The sequence below is a fragment of the Aphanomyces invadans genome (assembly GCF_000520115.1).
Source record: "Aphanomyces invadans strain NJM9701 unplaced genomic scaffold supercont1.29, whole genome shotgun sequence".
NCBI classification, from domain to species: Eukaryota; Oomycota; class Saprolegniomycetes; order Saprolegniales; family Verrucalvaceae; genus Aphanomyces; species Aphanomyces invadans.
Window position 1 is genome coordinate 227,939 of NW_008580174.1, and position 18,283 is coordinate 246,221.

The window sequence follows — 18,283 nt, forward strand, 5'->3', positions numbered from 1 at the left end:
CCGGCCCAGCCCGATCAAGTTCTTGCCCCGGTTCACCTACAGACGAGGCAGTCGTGAGCCCAGCACCAGCTAGCCCAAAGCGCGGCGCGTGCGACTCCCTCTTACCTTGGATGTGGCGTTTAAGTGCATGTGGAAATGGCCCGCGTGGACGTCTTCGGCGGCGACGTACACCGTGATTGCAATGAATCCATGATATCCCAATAGCGTCTCGGTGCGACCGATTTCTCGACCGTACTCGACAAACTCTTTGCCGTTGACGCGTTGGAGGTGGCTGACCACGGCATGGCGCAGGCCGCGAAGGTCCAGACATTCTTGGACGCCGATCACGTAAATGTCGTGGCCGGTGGGAATCCACATTTCAAGTTGGTCGTCCGGGGGAACCGGACCTTCTGCCATGTTGAACGTCGTGGCAAAGATCCGACTCACGTTGGCGGCATGCGTTGCGTAGCTCGCGGATGCGCAGGACCGGGCATCTTCTAAAAACACACTGGACGCGCCATGGTCGAAGGCCGACTCCTCGCCAAACTGGACCGATAGCGCTTTCTGTCGATGGGGCGCTGTGCATCGATGATAGATGATGGCTATCACAAAGCCTGGAATCACGGTTAGCCAGGTCCACAGACGACGGACGAGACCTTGCAAGTTCACCAGCACTTCGGACGCCACGGCCAAAACCTGCATGAATGTGCTGTGTTCGCTCGACACGGTCGGCGACGACGTTGTTGGATTTCGAGTTGACCCGGAGCCCTTTGTTCCTCGACCGGGATGGCCGCCGTAGGTGTCATCGTCGTCGAGCGCGGCTTCGAGGACTACGGGACACGTTAGCGTCCGTCTTCAGGTACGGAAAACACCATACAGCGGTACACGGTGGGCAGTGTGTAGAGGCAAACGAAACCCATGACGTAATAGAGCAGCATCCGTTGAATTTTGGTCGCAACGGGGTCCGCCACCGACGGAATCGCCGACAACCTAATCGGGAGAGATGGGTGTGTCCGTGTTCGAGGGAAGAGGCGAATACCCACCGTCGCGCGCGGTACGCGACAACTTTGCGCACTTTGATCACGACCGCCACCATGAAGAGCAGCGTCAGCACGACAAACGGGACGAAGCGGTAGAGGATATACACGGGGAACTTCATCCAGCAGTAGAAGCGAGAAAACCCAAAGAGCGACGACTGTGGCGTGAAGTTCTGGTACGACCAGATCGGCAGCGCGCCGGTGAGCCCCCACGCGACGCAAAAGAGGGACGTGCCGAAGAAGTAGACCCAAAAGCGGGATTGCAGCTTTTCTTCCGAGTCGCGGTACACCACCCACCGAAGTAGGTTGTACGCGATGCAAGCATTCCACAGGACCGCTGCACACTCAACATGAGATCGAGCGAACTGGACATGGAGCAACGACGAACCTTGGAGCATGCCGACGTCCAGAAGGTACGCTTGAACTTGGCAGAGCACATTAAAGCTCGACGGTGTGCCGTTCGCAGTGGAATTCACGCGATAGTATGAAGTGTTCGTGGAGCTGCTGTTGCCCCCTGTCGCGTCTTTCTCTAACGAAGCAAAATCGAGGGCAGGAAGTTTCGCAATACACACGACGAGCTCGATGGCGGCGAGGGTCGCCACGAGGAGAAGCGAGACATCACGTTTGTCGGACCGACAAACTGCGACGCGGAAGAGGATATAGAGGCAGCCGAGGATCGACAGAATGCTGCAAAACACAAGTAATGGGTGTGTTGGCATGGCATGACACGATGAGGTTCTGTGAGAGTAGGTACCTCGTGCTTCTGACGGACCAGTCGATCGCCAAGCGCTCATCCTCGCCGACACCATAGCGTTGTTGCCAGCCACCACCAGTACCGCCGCCATTGCCACCACCAGTGCCGCCACCTCTCCCACCGCCAGTGCCGCCGCCAGTGCCGCTCATCTTCTTGAGTGATGGAGGAAATCGTCTGACTCAAAGAGTGATGCTGCCATCGGTTCAGCAGCGCGCACTTGCCTCAATCTAGCAGTGGGAAATACACCAGGACAGGGTGTTTTTCCCATAGAATGCTCCAATCGGGCAGTGGAATGGCCACGGGACATGGGAAATACACGGTTGAAGAACAGAATTCGTTACACCCTTGCGGTCGTACCACGCCATCGACTACCGCGGCTTTCTCTCGGCGCGGGTTTCGCCTGCGCTCGGCGCGCTCCTTCGCGAGTATGGGTGGATAGCATCCGGCACTACGTTTTGACACTCATCAGAAGTTATATGCAGGTCCAACTTGCCTCTGGATGCAAGCCAGCCTGGCGTCGGCAAACGCCACCACACGTAGGACTGAACGGCCTCTCCAACCGATTCTGCTGGGGGCGGCCGCGAAGCCACTTCACCCATGCCATGCTGACTTCAGTGTGTGCGTCAATGAGGTATGCATGTACTCCGCTCTTCAAGCACCCGTCGGCGCATGTCGATGCTTCTCGTTGGACGCGGTAAAGGATCTGTCGAGGGCAGGGGCACAACGGTGGCTATTGGACGGCTATCCTCTACGGTCCCGACACCCAAACTCTTCCGCAACCCCAGCGCCGCCTGCCCATTAACCACGAACGTGGCAACGTCACCAAGCACGAAGCATACTTTGCAGACGGCTACAACGTTACACTCTACTTCGGATGGGGCATAAATCCCATGGCTACCGCGATTGTATACACAAGCGAGCTTTTCCGACTAACTCGCCAGTCCGTCGACCTCCTATCGTGAGCGCCGCGACAAAGTCGACGTAACGACCATTGCGGTAGCTGGCTTCGGTCAAGCTAATGACGCACTGTCCGGCAGTCGCGCCGGACGGCAAGACAAAGTTGAGAGCGACGTGCAGCACCTTTCGGGGCACGAGCACGACCGACTGCTTGAGGCCGTACTCGGCCACCAAGGACCACGCTGTGACCTTGGTTGTGGACCTGAACTTGCGGTGCTTGTTGGTCTGGAACACGAGTTGATCGGCGAGTTCCCCCAGCTTGCGCTCCTCGGCAAACTCGTCCTCGCACGGCAGAGGAAACACACTCCGGACATGCAGCCCATCTACGTCGCGTTGTTCATTCAATCGGTTCCAAAGGGAACGACGAGGTTGCGTTACCGATCGAGGTGCCGGAAATCATGGTGTCCGTCGCCGACGTGGACAAACCCGAAGCATCGCTGGACGCGTTCAGCCTGGAAGGAGCGCCTCGAGGCGTCGAGCAAACGTCACTCGCTTCGCCATCGGACCCAATGAACTTTTCCAGGGCGGATCCCAAGTGAAGACTCATGTTGGACAGATACACCGTCGCATGGGTTGTTGTCGAACTGTCCACACTGGTGCAGCTCGTGGCGACGTCTGCCGGCAAGGCATGGCGCGGGGACTGGGACTTCTTGTCCACATACACCTGGAATGCGCACGACACGGGCTTGTGATCGGACGTCCCAATAAACTCGGCGCTGCTGTAGTAGATGCATGCAAGGCGGTCCTGCAAGCACGACGAGTTAGTCTCCCATGACGGACAAGCTCCGTCGTACGCGCAAGCCAGGCAACGAGTGAAACAAGATGCGATCTGTGTAGGACGGCACGCGAATCTTTCCTTCGCCCAAGTCGGTCGTATACAGGTTGTTAGCGAGGTGGGCCGGCGACAGGGGCGCGCGGACGTCCAAGTGTTGGCCGACTACGCGGCGATACGTTGGCGGAAACGCAATCATGGCCTCGTCAAAGTCGTGGAAGATCTGCCCGTCGTCCATGCTCAACTTGAGCTCGTCGTGTTCCATGAGGGATCGCCATGACACTTCGTTGACATTCGGGATGGAGGACGTGCTGGACGAGTGTGGGGACATCGCAACGACGTGGTTGGCCTGGTGCAGACGTTGGAGATTTGGTGCGGCTTCAAGAGCCGATGGGGATTGCGTCAAAATGTATGCATCGTCAAAGTCGCCGGCGATGGGGGCCGGGGATCCTTCAAATACAATACATGACCAACGAATGAAGGCAAGATTTGCTGTCGAGTGGGGCAGCCTGTGTACCTGATGAGAGCACCGCATGGCTCGAAAACGCGTCGCCTCGAGAGAACGCGTTCGACTGGACGTTGTTTACGACGGACGCAATCAAGTTGAGGATGTGGTCGGGCGTCGCGTCGAGCGCCGTGAGGCGGTAGTTGAGGTCGCCCATGAAGATGGTGTGGTGCGCCATCAGGTGGCAGTCGAACTCGTTGTCGATCGACTGGAGGTGCATGTTGGTCAAGATGTTGGACCCGTCTTGGTGGCGCTTTTTGATTTTGCTCTTGCCCTGCACACACACAATCGTTCAATTCCACGCGACGCACCGAGGCCGCGCCTTGGCCACACACACACTCGACGTACCGTCGAATCGGACGCCAAGTGGCACGTGAGCACGGCAAACGTGAGGTTGTGGTAGCGGAAAGCAAACCCGACCGCGCCTTTGTTGGACGCCCGGCCCAGCCCGATCAAGTTGACTCCACGGTTGACCTACCAGGTCCATCACGCCTTCCTACCACAACGCATGATCGTTGTACCTTGGACGATCCCTCGAGATGCATGTAGAAATGGCCCGCGTGGACGTCGGCAGAAGCGACGTACACCGTGATCGCAATGAATCCATGGAACCCGAGCACCTTTTCTGTTCGTCCAATTTCACGGCCGTACTCGATAAAGGGCTTGCCATTGATGCGCTGGATGTGCGCGGCCATGGCTTTGCGCATGCTCCGCAGGTCGAGACATTCTTGAACCCCAATGACGTAGACGTCTTTGCCTTTTGGAATCCACTGGGAGAGTTGGTCGTTCGGTGGCACAGCTCCTTCCGCCATGTTGAACGTCGACGCAAAGATCGAGATGGAGTCACCGCCGTTTCCGCCAACGCCGTAGCCAGATGCATGGGACCGGGCGTCTTCCAAGTACACGCTCGGAGGAAGCGACGACGACATGGACTGTCGCCGCTGCGTGGTGGGCGCGAAAGTGAGGAACCCACCATAAATGATCGCATTGACAAAGCCTACACAATACGAATTGGGGTGAACGGCATGTAGCAAAAAACGGGGAGCTGCACCTTGGAGGTTCACCATAGCTTGAGCCACGATTCCGAATTCAGGCATGATCCCTTCTGCAATCTTGTTTCGATTCCTGGCATCGTTGGTGCCGCTGCTTTGGACTGCCGCGATGACTACACACACACACAGAGGGTGACAGGGATGCCGGTGGGATGCTAAATACGCACTTCGAAATGCTGCGATGGGCGTGTACAGCACTAAGAATGAAAGGACGTACAACATGAGCCGTCGCTGGATCTGGTTGACGGCGTCGTCCGAGATGGCGGCGCCAGGGCGGGCTCTGCAGCATGGTGTCGCAGGTTTGTGCAAGGTATTCGTTGCACGTACCGCTTCGCGCGCGCAAGGATGACCCGGCGAACCTTGATCATGACGGCGGCGATGAAGAGCAACGTCGCCACCAAAAATGGGATGAACCGAATAACGATGTATCGCGTCTCTTGGATCCAGCAAAAGAACTTGGAATATCCGAAGAGCGTGTCAAGGCGTTGGTGCTTGTCGGGCCAGATCGGCAGAGCTGCGGAGAGCCCCCACAGCACCGTGAAGAGGGACGTGCTGAAAAAGATCTTCCAGAAACGACTCATCAATTTCTTCTCGCTGTCTCGGTAGACGACGACACGAAGCAGGTTGAACGCGATGCATCCATACCAAAGAACCGCTACATCGCTCGATCCGGTCAAGCCGTGCGGGCGTATGGCGAAAGCCTAGACTCTACCTTGGAGCATGAACACGTCCAACAAGTACGCTTGGATCTGGCACATTGGTCCACTTGAGTCGAGAAAGTAGCCCAGTGCGTCGCGGCCGCGCTTGAACTCGATGAAACTTAGCGCGGGAAACTTGGCAATCGCAATTATGAGTTCAAACGCCGCCAACGCAGTCACGAGGACGGTCGTCACGTCGCGCTCGGTCCTGGGTCGAACGGCGAATCGATACAAGATGAAGACGCACCCTATCGCCGACAGCACACTATAGACAGACACTCGATGAGAGAGATCCCACAAGCACGAGACAAACGCGCGCAACCTCGTGACTCGAATCGCCCACGTGATCCCAAGCCATTCGTCTTCTCCTATGTCTGCTTTGCGGGACCACTTCCCGTCTGGGGAACTCGTCATATTCGGCGGGCGCGACCACTTGGTGCTCATGCGGCGGCTCGATGATCGCGTGCGCTTTTGATGTGTGCTCTATGATCAGTCTGGTCGGGCTCACAATGCACGCGATGGGATTTACCTACGCCGAATTCAGGATGCTGGTGTATTTCCCCAAATACTGCGAAACTTTCTGTGAAACATTCACATTCATCCCAGAATCCGCCCAAGAGGGAAGAGTTTGTCCCAGCACTGGTGCACACATCCCCGTGGGATTCGCCATGGTGACAATTTTCCCAACATCTCACCAACGTGCACCCATTGCCTGTTCGACCTTTGGTGGACTGTCCGACCATAGCACACGCGCACGTCCACAAAGGTCCGCGGGACGAGGGATTCGTGCATACACGTTGCCGCGTATCGTGCGCGGATGCAGGAGACCCCACCACCACTTCGTCCATGCTAGAAGCAGAACAGAACTAGTGTACCCAACGACCACCTCGGTGCTGTCGCGCGACAACGCTCTTTTGACGAGGATAACTTGGAATTTGTATGGACGATCTGTTGAAGCGTCGGCCGAACAACTGAACCGAGTAGGACGTCGCTTTTGATTGGTGGAAATTTGAAACGTTTTGGCTGTATCAATTTATGGAGGATTTCATTTCACTTTAAAGATTGCGGTTTATAAAGGGATACAGTTTACTAGATTACAAAGTTCGCTGCCAGAATGGAGTTCTTCGGTCGGCAAGGGTACGGCCGCGGCCAGGATGCTGCGCGCTCCCTCGTTGAAGGTGCTGTGATCGTGACGGTATGCATGCAACCATGGATAGGTGAAAATCCTGTGGCCTCATGCTGTGGATGATGTATGTGAACAGCCTGGTGTCTCGTTTGCAAATGTTGGCCAGTTGACGGTGGATCTACTGGTCAACTCATTGCTTGTCCAAGAGGTGAATCACGACAAATACCCTTGTCAGTGTTCCTGATGTCGGTCACATAGGTCGAAATGAAGCTGGTAGGGCACTTGTACTCCAAGCATGTTCCCCCGATGGCGGGATCGTCGGCGTTTGCTACACAATCGTCGTCTGGGCTGTGCTTGAACCTCGAGGTGGCGACTTCTCCTTCTTTCCATCTCCAAATCTCACCGCCCATCGGCTATTGCAGGTGTACGTCCTCTCGATTCCATCAAACGACCATCTCGAAGACGCACCCAAGGTTGTGTTTGTGCAGCAGCGAACGTCCGTCATTCAGGTCCGTTGCCTCTGGTCTTCGCGACGCAACGGGCACATGATGATGCATCATATACCAGGGCGAAATCCAGGCGTTCTGCGACGAGTTTGCCGCGTGGGCATCTGCCTGCCACGCCGCTCAAGTCATCGTCCTGTCGGGTGTGGACAACATGCTTCGACATGACGTCAACATGCACGAGTACGCTATCAACTTGGACGCATCAGTTGGATGAATAACCTCTCGCACCAGGCGCCGCATTCAGTGGTTTTCCACCGACAAGCTGCCTGTATTGAACGAACCGTTCTTGCATCAATTCCCTCCGTTGACTGTGGACGAAGGCGACTCCCTCGTTGACAAGCAAGACGTGTGGTCGAGCGTTCGCGGTGCTGGACTCGCCCCCAAGCTGATCACGTCGAGCGCCGCCCACTCGATCCCTGCGCTAGCGGTGCTTCTCCACTGCGCCGAAGGCAACAACGTCCCTGACGCCATCCATTTGGCCAGTTGCATTGTGCAATACCTCGGCCTCCACAACCAGATCAAGTCGTTTCGGTTGGTCCTGCCTCCATCATGGGCACAACTGTACGGCCGCGACCCAGCGATTGCGTTGTACGCCTAAGTACTTCGACAGCGTCAGGAATTCCATCCACGGACGGCGACGACTCCATCGCCGGCAGATCCCGTCATCGTCGATGGAACGTGTCAGCGTTTCTCGATCGAGTCCACTCGTAGTGCCTGCACAGTTCCACGATCCTTAAAGTCGCCAAAACGATTCATGTATACATGCATTCCATTTATCACTCAAGAGGCGACTGGCGCCATGACGTCGCGGACTACGCCGCCTTGTCTGATCGCTTTTTGCACCAGTAGCGGAAGACGCAAATGAGGAGAATGACGGCAGCCGCGCCTCCTCCCGCCGCCGCGGCAATCACGGTCGTGGTGTCCGCCGGTTTCGCTGCAAGTCAAAACAACGTCATGCAAGTGCGGAAGCGGCGTAGCAAGGTGTAGCTTACGTGTAGGTGCAGGCGTAGTCGTTGGGGCGGCAGTCGTCGTGGGTGCCACCACTGTGACGCTGGTCTTGACCGACTTGACCTGAATGGCCGAAGCATCTGCGATCACTCCAGCCGAGACGAGAGCTGTAGCCAGCGACGAGGACGAGCTGCCAGTCCCACTTTGAGCTACAGGGGCGGTAGATAAGCGACCGCCTCAAGTGGCACGAGCGGAGCCGTACCTTGCATGGACGCCGTGGTCGTTTTGAGGGCTTCGGGGGACGATACGAAGATGGAAAACTCGATTTCGAGGTGGGTGCCCGCCAACTGCCGAACGCCGTGAAGAACTTTGGCTCGCCCGTCAGCAGTGATCGCCGCTTGCTCCAAACGTCGACGGGCGTCGGGGACATCGGTCACCTTTGTGATGGAAATCTTGTCGGCGGTGACACCAGCGATCGAGCTCGCAATCGCTTGCTTGAACTTGTCCTGGACGGCGGTGGAGAACTGTGCGGCTGTCACGCCCTTGAGAGCGATGGAAGCCACGACGGCCATGACAGTGTTCGACGACGTGTCTCCTTTGACGGGGTACGGCTTGGGACTGCATTCGAGCACACAGGACACCGCCTGTGCCACGAGACCCTTGCATTGGTTCACAATCAAGTCAAACTCGGAGCTGCAACTCGACTGGATGCACAGGAGCTGGCCAGGCAAGCACGCGCAGCTGTCGAACGTTGCCATGCACGTGTCAAAATCGGCTTTGCATTTGGACGCGGCACACGTCGACGCAATCGTGGGAAGTGGCGGGGCGGGGGTCAGCGGAGGGGCAGGGGCAAACGTGGCTGGTTTCGCCGTTGTCGTCGACGGCTGCGCTTCCTTCCCTGTAGGGCGGGCGGTCCCCGTTGCTGCTGGTGTCAGACCCTTGGGCAACACGATCGTCTTGGTCTGGGTGACTTTGGGCTGGGAGCAGTCGTCGCCCTTAAAGTTGATCGAGCACGTGCATGTGGCATTCTACCGCAGCGCGGTCACCACGACGCACGAGATTTGCATCGCCCACGTACAGAATTGCACACGCCGTTGCCGCTACACTTTTTCCCGTTCGCGACCGGGCAGTCGTATTCGCTGCAGTCGGCGCCCGTGAATCCTTTTTGGCACGTGCACACGTTGTTGGTGCACGTGCCTTGGGACGAGCACTGGTTAATACACCCTATTTCGCACGTCTCGCCCGAGTACCTACGCACCACACGACCGAGTCAGCGGTTGACCAGGATATCGACTTGCGTACCCGCAGTTGCACATGCATGACGTGGTGTTGGTGACGCCGCTGTAGACGCAAATGCTGTTCTCGGCCTTGCACGAGTTGGCGCACGTGATCGCGTTGAGCGCCGTGGACGCGAGCGCGAGCCGCGTGATGGGAAAGTAAATGCCGTTTTGCTTGGCCAAGAAGCACATCGATTGCGCGTTGAGCGACACGAACGACGTCAAGTACAGCGGCGTGAACGTCCCGTCCACGAGCACTGCGACGTCGTACACGGGGAATCGTTTGTCGACGACGCGAATATCCAACGACATCTCCAAACAAACGCTGATCGACGAAAACGACGACGTGGCCGACAGACCTACGGCAGCCACGGATGTCAACACGGCGGTCGGAGCAGGGGCAGGTTACCTTTGCCATCGCCCATGAGCTGTCCAACGACCACGCCCTTGGTGTTGCGCACCGCGAGCGGGTTGCGCTGCATGCGGTCGGTGGCAGAACAGAACGGCTCGTAGGCGTTGGCAAATGGCCCAGCCGAGTAGTACGTTGTCGTGATCGCAAGCTTGTCGTCCCCTGCAGCGGGGGCACCATCAGCCAAACGGCGGCGCCCAGACGTGCTGCAGTTCTTTTGCACAATGGCTTTGCTGCAGCCCGCCGCGACGGGAGTGGACGAGTCGCAGAACGCATCCGTGATACCTGCACCCATCCAATTTGAAAAAACATAGTAGCGTCGAGATCAATACCTTCGACGGAGCCGCTGATCTGGTCAAAGCACTTGGACGCGTTTGCGCGGGGCGACCCACCGCATGCGCATGCAATCACATCCAGGGACGACGTGAATGCGTTGTAGCTGCACCACGGCACTCGTGTAAGACGCCACAAGTAGGCTAAACACTCCAACGTACCTCAGCAACGTTTGCGTTTTCTTGGCATTCGCAAGCTTGCGCACCATGGGCAGCGCCAGTTGCTCTTGCACTTTGTAGTCGGCAATGGCGGGCTTCCACCTACAACGCGATCGTTCGTTGTGGACACTGCGCATGGCGTGAATCGATCGTACTGGTTGACCGAGATCAGCTGGGTGCCGTTCGCCATCCACTTGAGGTCCTGCACATACGGACGCGACCACACGCCGCCCCACCACGTGAAGTACGGCTTGCCGGTCCCGCCGCACTTGGCACACTCTTCCGCGTTCTTGTTGTTTTGGCCATAGTATCCCGGCTCGTCGCACCGCAGGAGCTGCGCAGTGTCCGTCAGTCGCCCGATCTCCATCGGCGAGCAGACACGTACCCCGAGACACTCTTCCTTTGTCTTGGCCTTGGTCAGCCACCCAGCGTCTGGATCAAAGTCGTAGCACGCTGTCTCGTTGTGAATGCCGTCGACGCGGCAACCCAAACTGTGCCACCTGCAGTCGTGGCATGTAAAGCCTGCCGTTCCCAGAGGATGGATGTAGTCGTCCGTACATGTTGTTTTTGCAGCCCTCTAGCGGCCGCTGGACCACGCACACCCCGTCGATGTATTGGCACGACGTGCAGTACGCATTCTTCCACTGCGACACGGACGAGTTGGTCGTCGAGTCGAACACGTCCTCTGTCCAGTACGCATAGCACTGGTCGCCGTACGTCCATCCGTCGTCGCTGCACTCTTGGCGCATGCTGTCCCAATCGTTGCATTCGCCTTGGGCCTCGCACGCTTCTTGGGTTTTGCACTGACCCCATCCCCATTGACACGTCATTTTCGAAATGTACGGGTCGCTCGAGTTGGCGCATTGCGTGCGGTTGTAGTCGCTGCACGCGACCCACGACGTCTCGGCATTCGCATCGCACGAAACTTTCGATGCGAACTGGGACACAGAGCACTACGCAAGTGGTGTCGTCGTCAGCGCCGAGTCCCGTCGCCCCGACCTAGAGCGCGTCAACCGCTCAACCGAGTACACGCACCGGCACATCCGAGTAACCCAGGTCTTGGCAGTATGTCGCGTTTGAGCTAAAGCAGCCGCCGCCGTCCTGCGCGTAGTACGGCCAGTTCCACGTCACGCACTGCTCGCACTGCTGGCTGCATTGATACTTTGGAGTTTCTTCGCATTGCTGGCGCGACCATCCGTCCCACCCGAGTCCGCCTTGGCAAATGCCTGCCACCCCACAAAACGTCAGCCACGGTCCACTCGGGTTTCACGCACCTTGGTCGCACTTGTCCTTGGTGTTGAACTGGCCCCCGTTGTACGCGATCGTCGACTTGACGTACACGCCGCTAAACTTGTCGGCGCAGTCGTCGGCGCTGATTTGCCACGTTTCAATGGCGCATGCGCCGGTCCCGTTTCCATACAGCGGCTTCCATCGGATCGACGAGTACGTGTCGCTCGTGCAATCGCTTTCGGTGGCACCGGGAATGTAGCAGCCCCTACCGCACTTCTGTCAGCCACGAGAGGGTGACAGAATCCAGGCACACGTACGCTTCGCACTGGTTGTCGCGGAATGAATACTTGGGCACGACCTCGCCCGGTCCGTATGCACGCGAATTGTTGGTCGGGTCTGGGCACACCGATGGACCTGGCGTGAAGCAGCTCCACGGGTCGTCCAGGTTGGCTTGAGTGCCATTCACGTGGCATCGATAGTCGCTCCAGTCCCACACGCCACCGGCACTCTCACAACTCTCCGTGCCCCACGCGTATAAGGTACACGTGGCCGGGCTTCCCTGCTTGTAGCACCACGACCCCCAGCACTGCGCGCAGAACGGTTCGTCGCCGACGTGGCGCTGGCATTCCTCCTACGACACGGTCAGGTGTGTGTGGTCCAGTCGCCACGTCTTGTACCTCCTGGTAGTACTGGCCTTGGTTGCACGTTTTGTACGACAGGCACGCGGTTTTGTTGGCAGAATTGTGGACCATTCCTTGGCACGACGCCGAGTCGAGCTTGCACTGCGTGCAGCTCTGCTGGAGTGCATTGCACTGTTCGTAGCACTCCGAGTTGTCCCAGCCCCAAAAGTCTTGCTGGCACTGATACATGGTTTTGCCCGTTTGGTAGTCGGCGTACGGGCGCAGTTTGCCAAAGCAGCATTGACCATTCGAATTGCCGTTGTAGTCGACTTGTGTCCACCACACTCCCTTGGCAGCGCGGCAGCACGTTTCGTCATTCACGCTCCACGAGTTGGGGCTGTTGGGAGGCGCGTACGAGCACATCGAGTTGGTCCCGGACACGTTGAAATACGCATCGGGGGGGCAGCACTGGCCATAGCTGTACGGGTTGTTCGGGTCTTTGAACCACGTGCCGTTGAGCGAGGCACAGCCCGACTCCGTGTACGGCGCTTGGCATTGCTGGTAGCACATGTTCACGTCCTTGCATGGCCCTCGTACATGGTCAAACGTGCATTGATACCCCCAGTCGTAGCACCCGCCGTCGGGGCGCTGGGACGTACACGTCATCGTGCCGTTGTACTGCGCACACGTGTCGTTGTTGCGGAAGTTGAGCCACGAGCCCCAGTACCCGTTCGAGCTTTGCTGGTTCGCGACGTTTTGGAGGTAGTACTGGTAGTCCCAGTCGTCGCAAATGTGGTCGCTCTGGCACGTCGTGTTCATTTTCCAAATCCATCCGTTGTACCCAATGTCCTGTTGCCATGCTTGTGGCCCCGAGCACGTCGGCTCGCTCATCATTTCGGTAAATTTGGCCTTCTTCTCGTCCGCAGTCGCGGTCACACTCAAGTCCCACTGGTCGTACAAGTAGCGCAAGAGCTCGCTGTCCATCGACTTTTGGTAGCACTCCAACGTGCACCCTTCCATGTCGTCCCATGGCACAGTGCACTTGCCGGACCCTTCCTTTGCCTAGAACGACGTGAGCCAAGGGTTGTTGTAAGAGGGAGATGAGCCGACGTACCCCTCGGTCGCGCTGGCATGTGCTTTGGCTGCACGCGGTGCAATCGCTGTCTTTCTTGCAGTCGACGGATCCGGCCTTTTGGATCTTGTTGCGGCACGTTTCCGACACTGTCGACATGGTCTTCCACGAGTCGTAGCCCGTGCTGCTGTCGAGGTCCGCGGAGCACGTGCCGGCTCGCTGTAGTGCTTTCATCGTGGACTGGACAACGTCGCGAACTTGCGCCCCGACGCCAGGGCAATACGTACTGATCTCCGAGTCGGCCGTGCTCACGACGACATCGATCTCGCCGTTGGGAATGTCCTGCGGCGCACAGCACAAATACTGCCGCATTTCCCAGTTGCAGCACGGATCCGCCTTCCACAGGGGGTTGCTACACAACCAGTCAGGGCCCGTCCATGCGTTTTGCGGAGTCGTACACTGTCCAGTACGACGTATCGTTGTAGTAGTTGTGCTTGCAGTAGTTGGGGACGTTCTTGAGGAACTTGGTTTGTTTGCCTTTCACGACGAGCTTCCAGAAGAGACTGACGGGGTCCGTGAACGCTTCGCTCGACGCTTCAATCGCGACTTTGACGGTGTTGCCGACGAGGTCTTCCCACGACTTGGCTTGGTCGATCGAGCTCGCGAGATCGACGACCTTGGCCGCCGCGTTGGCAAACTTTGCCTTGTTCACCGACAGCGTTCGCGTTGTCAACGGGACGCTGCGGCAATGGTCCACCTTGTACTCGCACTGTTCGTTTGCACATCCTTTCTGCGTTGTCCAACGTGAGCACGGGGTACGTTGGTCAAGGGAGCCTTGCCTGGTACAGTTGCTGGTCAAACTTGATAAAAGCCCGGCCGTCCACGATCGCCTGCTCAATGGTCGTGCAGCGAGGACTCGTTGCTTGGTCTTGCCACGGGATGCTCCACTACACGTCGTCATGAGCTCCACACACTGCCCAGGACGGATGATGATGTCGTACGTCGGAGCACATGCGTTGGACATTCTCCTGGATCTTGCCGTCGCCGTCGCGGTTGCTCGTGCTCAAGAGCACGCCAAAGTGGAGCGTCGCGTCCTGGTAGTCGCTGCCGCCGTCGATTTCCCACGCGTTGAACTTGGCAAACTCCTTCTTGCTCCAGTCGTTCCACGCGACGCCGTCGTACCGAAACTTCATCAGGATTGCTTTCATCGCCCACTTGGTCGGTTCCGACGTCGGCGGCAACGGAATCAAGTCGGTGCTGCCGTCGCCGCCGTAGTTCCAGCAATTCGGGTTGCCTCCGTACGGATCGATCGGGGCATCCGTTGGGATCTGTACGCATGGCGCCGTCAGCGCGCACGGTGGAGAACCACCCCATAGCCACGTACGGTCTTGTTTGGCATGTAGTACGTCAAGCGGGCAAGCTGGGGCTGGTTGAACGGAATCTGGCCATCTTTCTAGAGACGCCACGTGAGCACCCCTCCAAGAACAACCACACGTACCATATAGAACTCGGGAAACGCGTACTGGAAAAAGTCGGTGAGGCGGAGGTCCTTGAGCGAATACTGTGCGCGGTCAACAACCATGTCAGTGTGACGTCCGACTGCGGCGACGTACAAACATGTCGTTGCGGGACCCGTAGATTGTGTTCATGATGGCAGACACGGTCGCGTTGGCCGTGATCTTGTCCTTCCACGTCTTGGGGAGCGACGTGTAGGGGTTTTTGAACTTGAAGATGGGCGTGGCGTCCTCGGGCGACAGGAGGCCGTACGGGTCTTGGAACTTGCACGTGAGGATGGCAATCTAGCGCCACAGATCGGTGAGCACGACGTGGGGAGCGGTGGCTGGGAGGGATCGAGGCATGTCCACCTTGGCCGACGAAATAGCTTGGGCACCGATCTCAATGTTTTTGATCTGGTACTCGCACGACTGGGCGACTGTCGGCACCGTGTACTTGCGTGTGAGGTTCACGTATGGCTGGCACGCCGGGTCACTCGTGCCCTGGACGGTCAAGTTGGCGCAGAACGTGTTGGCGTAAATGTCGCAATCGATCGCGTCTTGGATGTTGTTGATCGACGAACAGCTCGGGTAATAGATTGGCGATGGAATCGTGACGTTGTCGACGACAAGGCGGTCGTTCGTGCAGAATTGGCCCGTCAGCGGTTGTCCGTTGGACCCGTATTGTACCCACGGCCGTGTGCACGCGATGCATGCCTTCCCTTGTTCCAAGCACGCAAACCGTGTCGGGTCCTCGGGTTGGCACGTGCTGCTGCAGCCGTCGCCATCCACTTTATTTCCATCGTCACAGCTACAAGTCGTCGCGTGAGAACAAGTCGAAGACAAAGTGCCACGTACGACTCGCCAAACGTGACAAACCCGTCGCCACACACAGACACGCCCATCGATCCTTCGTCTGGGCTGCACGCCTGACACGTCCATAAGAGATGTTGGTCCACCACTTCCATGTACCTGGTCCCATCCGACCCGGTTGCAGTACTGAATGGACGTGTTCAGGCATGAGGCTATGTTGTCGGCGAGGTTGGGCCACACTTGGTTGCATTGCTGCCAGAGGTCGCGCAGCGCCGTGTCGTTGCTAGGGTCGTACGGCGTCGGAGCGACAAGGTACTGAGCAACTTGCTGGCGCTGCCACTCTTGTGTCGGGTTGAACGCGCCATGGCTGAACTCGGCTTTCGCCAACGCAGCTACGACGCAAGACTGCTGTCAGACGACAATCGAAACGGCGTCGTACATTTGAACTGAGCGCACACGCCGTCTTCGCGTACACAGAACGGCGCAGCGGCCGCGGCCGTGCACGCGTTGTCTTGGCACGGGCAGTTGGGTTGCAAATAGCAGTTGAACGGACACGGCAGCGCACACGACTCATCCTCGGGATGGGCCGTGCAATACGACGCCAACTGCACCGGGCACGAGTTCGCGTCGGGAACGCCTTGGCTACCGCCGCCGCCGCCACCGTTGTTGTCGTTGAAACACTTGGTGCCCGCGCACATGACAAACGCTTTGAACGATTCGCACTTTGGCGACTTGGCGACACTGTCCAAGCACCGAGGTTCGGTACACGCCATCAAGTTTGCAAATTCCGACGCCCCGCACGTCGTGTCGGCAGTCGCGTTCACAGCTTCAGCCGTGCACACGTTTTCGACGCAATCGCCGAGTTTTTTCATGATGGTCGCAAAGTCCTCGCCTTGGTTTCCACCGGAGCTACTGCTACCGCTGCCGGAATACGACCCACTGCCAGGGGACCCCCCCGTTTGGTTGCCGTTGTAGCCAACTGTTTGGTTGCCATTGTAGCTAACGGTTTGGTTGCCATTGTCGCTAACTGTTTGGTTGCCGTCAGAGCTGGTGGACGAGTTGCTGCCAAAGCACTTTTCGTCCGCACACGAGACAAAATTGCCCCACGACACGCAGACGTTGGCATTGGCGACCAGCTTGTCCACGCACGGTTGGTCGGGGCATTGGTTCAACTTCTCCCAGGTTTGCTTGCCACAGACTTCGTCCGAACGGACGGCATCCCCCGACGGTTTACAGACACCGTCGGCGCACTCTTGAATGCGCTGGCGAATGGTGTCCACATCAGTAGCGGCAGCCGCGAGGCGACGTCTCGATGGGGCTTCGGTAGTGGGGGCTTGAGTTGTAGGAGCGAATGCTGTCGTCGTCGGAAACGCAGTCGTGCGAGGAGGTGGAGGGGTCACTAACTGGCAAGCACGGACCAACTACACGCAACGACATGTCAGGGATTTTCGAGCCCAACTTGAGGCGGTACAGACTTGCGCTTTACTGCAGTACGGGCCACGGCAGTTGTTTTTCCCAGACAAAAAGTTGGCCGTGATTTCTTGTGTCCACCACGAATCTTTACACGACGGATGGTCGCAAGTCGCCGACGTGTTAGCGAACGGGCACGGGGCAACCACCGAGCCAGGAGGGGCAGACCCGCGTTGAACAAACTGGGCGCACCCCCCCGCCGTACACGTGGGCGCCACGGTGTTGGCACATCCTGGAGACCTACAGCGACAATGCGTGACTGGAACGACGGCGTGGGGGCGTGCGAACCCTGGAAGGCAGCAGAATTGGTACACCGCGTTGATGCACTTCTTCGACTGCGTGTTCAACGCACACGCAATCTGCATGCGGGGATGCCCAGGGGGGAACGAGCGCGCCACTTGGGGCGTGTCAAACCTGCAGAGCAGATTAGCCCAAGGTGGAGGGGCCGACGCCGTACCCCAAGTACATGTCGTCGTTGCAGACCGTTGCGTTTTCACACTTTTGACCAGGACCAGCACACGACTGGCATGGCGTAAAGCCCCACGAACTGTCCGGGTTGGACAAGAATTGGTTGACGTTTTGATCACACGACGACCATGAACACATATCTACAGACGTGCGTCACCATCGACGTTGAGTGTCCATCGACCATACCGTTGGCTTGATATGGATCGGAGCTGGACTTGGTGGGCGGCTTGTGGGGCTGCACCAAGGAACCCGATCTCGCATCGTTCGCAATCGCTTGGGCAATCGCCAGAGGATCTGCAGCGTGTCAGTAAGCCACGAGAACTGACGGCAGGTACCGATATCCGCGGAGGTTGCCGATAAGACGGTCACCGCAGCGATCAACGTCGCGCGGAGAGCGGAGCCACGCAAGAGAGGTGGCCCACTCGTCGTCATCATTCACGTGTCGACTTGTTGGGCACTGCTCAAATGTCGAAGTGCCTCTTCGTACGATTCGAGAGGATCGAAAAACGAAGCTTAAGCCGAGGCGGTTACGACCACTACGTCGCCAGAGTGCACTGTCCACTGCGGCCAAGGTCGCGGCAAATGACTTTGTTCGGCGACGGAATC

General features: G+C 57.9%; 4 protein-coding genes across 5 annotated transcripts; 1 reads left to right on the top strand and 3 right to left on the bottom strand.

Moving 5' to 3' along the window:
- Positions 1-69: 69 nt before the first annotated feature.
- H310_11012 (hypothetical protein) lies at positions 70-1,945 on the bottom strand (the record flags this gene model as incomplete). Its single annotated transcript, XM_008877544.1, has 6 exons — positions 1,771-1,945; positions 1,405-1,703; positions 1,023-1,353; positions 857-969; positions 636-809; positions 70-593 (listed from the first exon to the last, which is right to left on the bottom strand). The coding sequence occupies exons 1-6, from the start codon at positions 1,917-1,919 to the stop codon at positions 70-72; spliced, it is 1,590 nt and encodes a 529-aa protein (XP_008875766.1). The 5' UTR covers positions 1,920-1,945.
- Positions 1,946-2,590: 645 nt separating this feature from the next.
- H310_11013 lies at positions 2,591-6,246 on the bottom strand. 2 transcript variants are annotated; one of them, XM_008877545.1, is made up of 11 exons: positions 6,077-6,246; positions 5,769-6,019; positions 5,384-5,711; positions 5,224-5,336; positions 5,056-5,169; positions 4,526-5,001; positions 4,353-4,478; positions 4,017-4,278; positions 3,522-3,949; positions 3,106-3,472; positions 2,591-3,050 (listed from the first exon to the last, which is right to left on the bottom strand). In XM_008877545.1, exons 1-11 carry the CDS (start codon positions 6,196-6,198, stop codon positions 2,665-2,667), a joined length of 2,973 nt encoding a protein of 990 aa, XP_008875767.1. In that variant the 5' UTR covers positions 6,199-6,246; the 3' UTR covers positions 2,591-2,664. The 2 variants fall into 2 exon arrangements, with proteins under 2 accessions (XP_008875767.1, XP_008875768.1); XM_008877546.1 differs by having other exon boundaries at positions 3,106-3,949.
- Positions 6,247-6,855: 609 nt separating this feature from the next.
- On the top strand, positions 6,856-8,165 carry H310_11014 (hypothetical protein). The gene is made up of 6 exons (XM_008877547.1): positions 6,856-6,949; positions 7,017-7,088; positions 7,139-7,246; positions 7,303-7,389; positions 7,448-7,566; positions 7,618-8,165. The coding sequence occupies exons 1-6, from the start codon at positions 6,869-6,871 to the stop codon at positions 7,982-7,984; spliced, it is 834 nt and encodes a 277-aa protein (XP_008875769.1). The 5' UTR covers positions 6,856-6,868; the 3' UTR covers positions 7,985-8,165.
- A 33-nt stretch (positions 8,166-8,198) lies between these two features.
- Positions 8,199-18,109, bottom strand: H310_11015 (hypothetical protein; the record flags this gene model as incomplete). Its single annotated transcript, XM_008877548.1, has 31 exons — positions 8,199-8,320; positions 8,379-8,543; positions 8,597-9,362; positions 9,413-9,584; positions 9,637-9,970; positions 10,021-10,305; positions 10,353-10,459; positions 10,515-10,613; positions 10,667-10,845; positions 10,897-11,011; positions 11,070-11,464; positions 11,547-11,737; positions 11,786-12,006; positions 12,059-12,372; positions 12,419-13,423; positions 13,476-13,845; positions 13,892-14,173; positions 14,280-14,380; positions 14,435-14,761; positions 14,818-14,886; positions 14,932-14,994; positions 15,047-15,232; positions 15,299-15,737; positions 15,785-15,855; positions 15,899-16,131; positions 16,179-17,160; positions 17,215-17,449; positions 17,498-17,623; positions 17,667-17,817; positions 17,864-17,971; positions 18,013-18,109. 31 exons carry the CDS (start codon positions 18,107-18,109, stop codon positions 8,199-8,201), a joined length of 8,310 nt encoding a protein of 2,769 aa, XP_008875770.1.
- Between the last annotated feature and the right edge of the window lie 174 nt (positions 18,110-18,283).

Coding starts and splice junctions, on each gene's coding strand:
- H310_11013 (XM_008877545.1), bottom strand. CDS start 6,198: ATGAGCACCAAGTGGTCGCGCCCGCCGAATATGACGAGTTCCCCAGAC. Junction 5,337..5,383: donor ATCCTTGCGCGCGCGAAGCG/GTACGTGCAACG, acceptor ACCATGCTGCAG/AGCCCGCCCTGGCGCCGCCA. Junction 4,279..4,352: donor ACTTGGCGTCCGATTCGACG/GTACGTCGAGTG, acceptor GTGTGTGTGCAG/GGCAAGAGCAAAATCAAAAA.
- H310_11014 (XM_008877547.1), top strand. CDS start 6,869: ATGGAGTTCTTCGGTCGGCAAGGGTACGGCCGCGGCCAGGATGCTGCG. Junction 7,089..7,138: donor ACTCATTGCTTGTCCAAGAG/GTGAATCACGAC, acceptor TCGGTCACATAG/GTCGAAATGAAGCTGGTAGG. Junction 7,247..7,302: donor GGCTGTGCTTGAACCTCGAG/GTGGCGACTTCT, acceptor CGGCTATTGCAG/GTGTACGTCCTCTCGATTCC.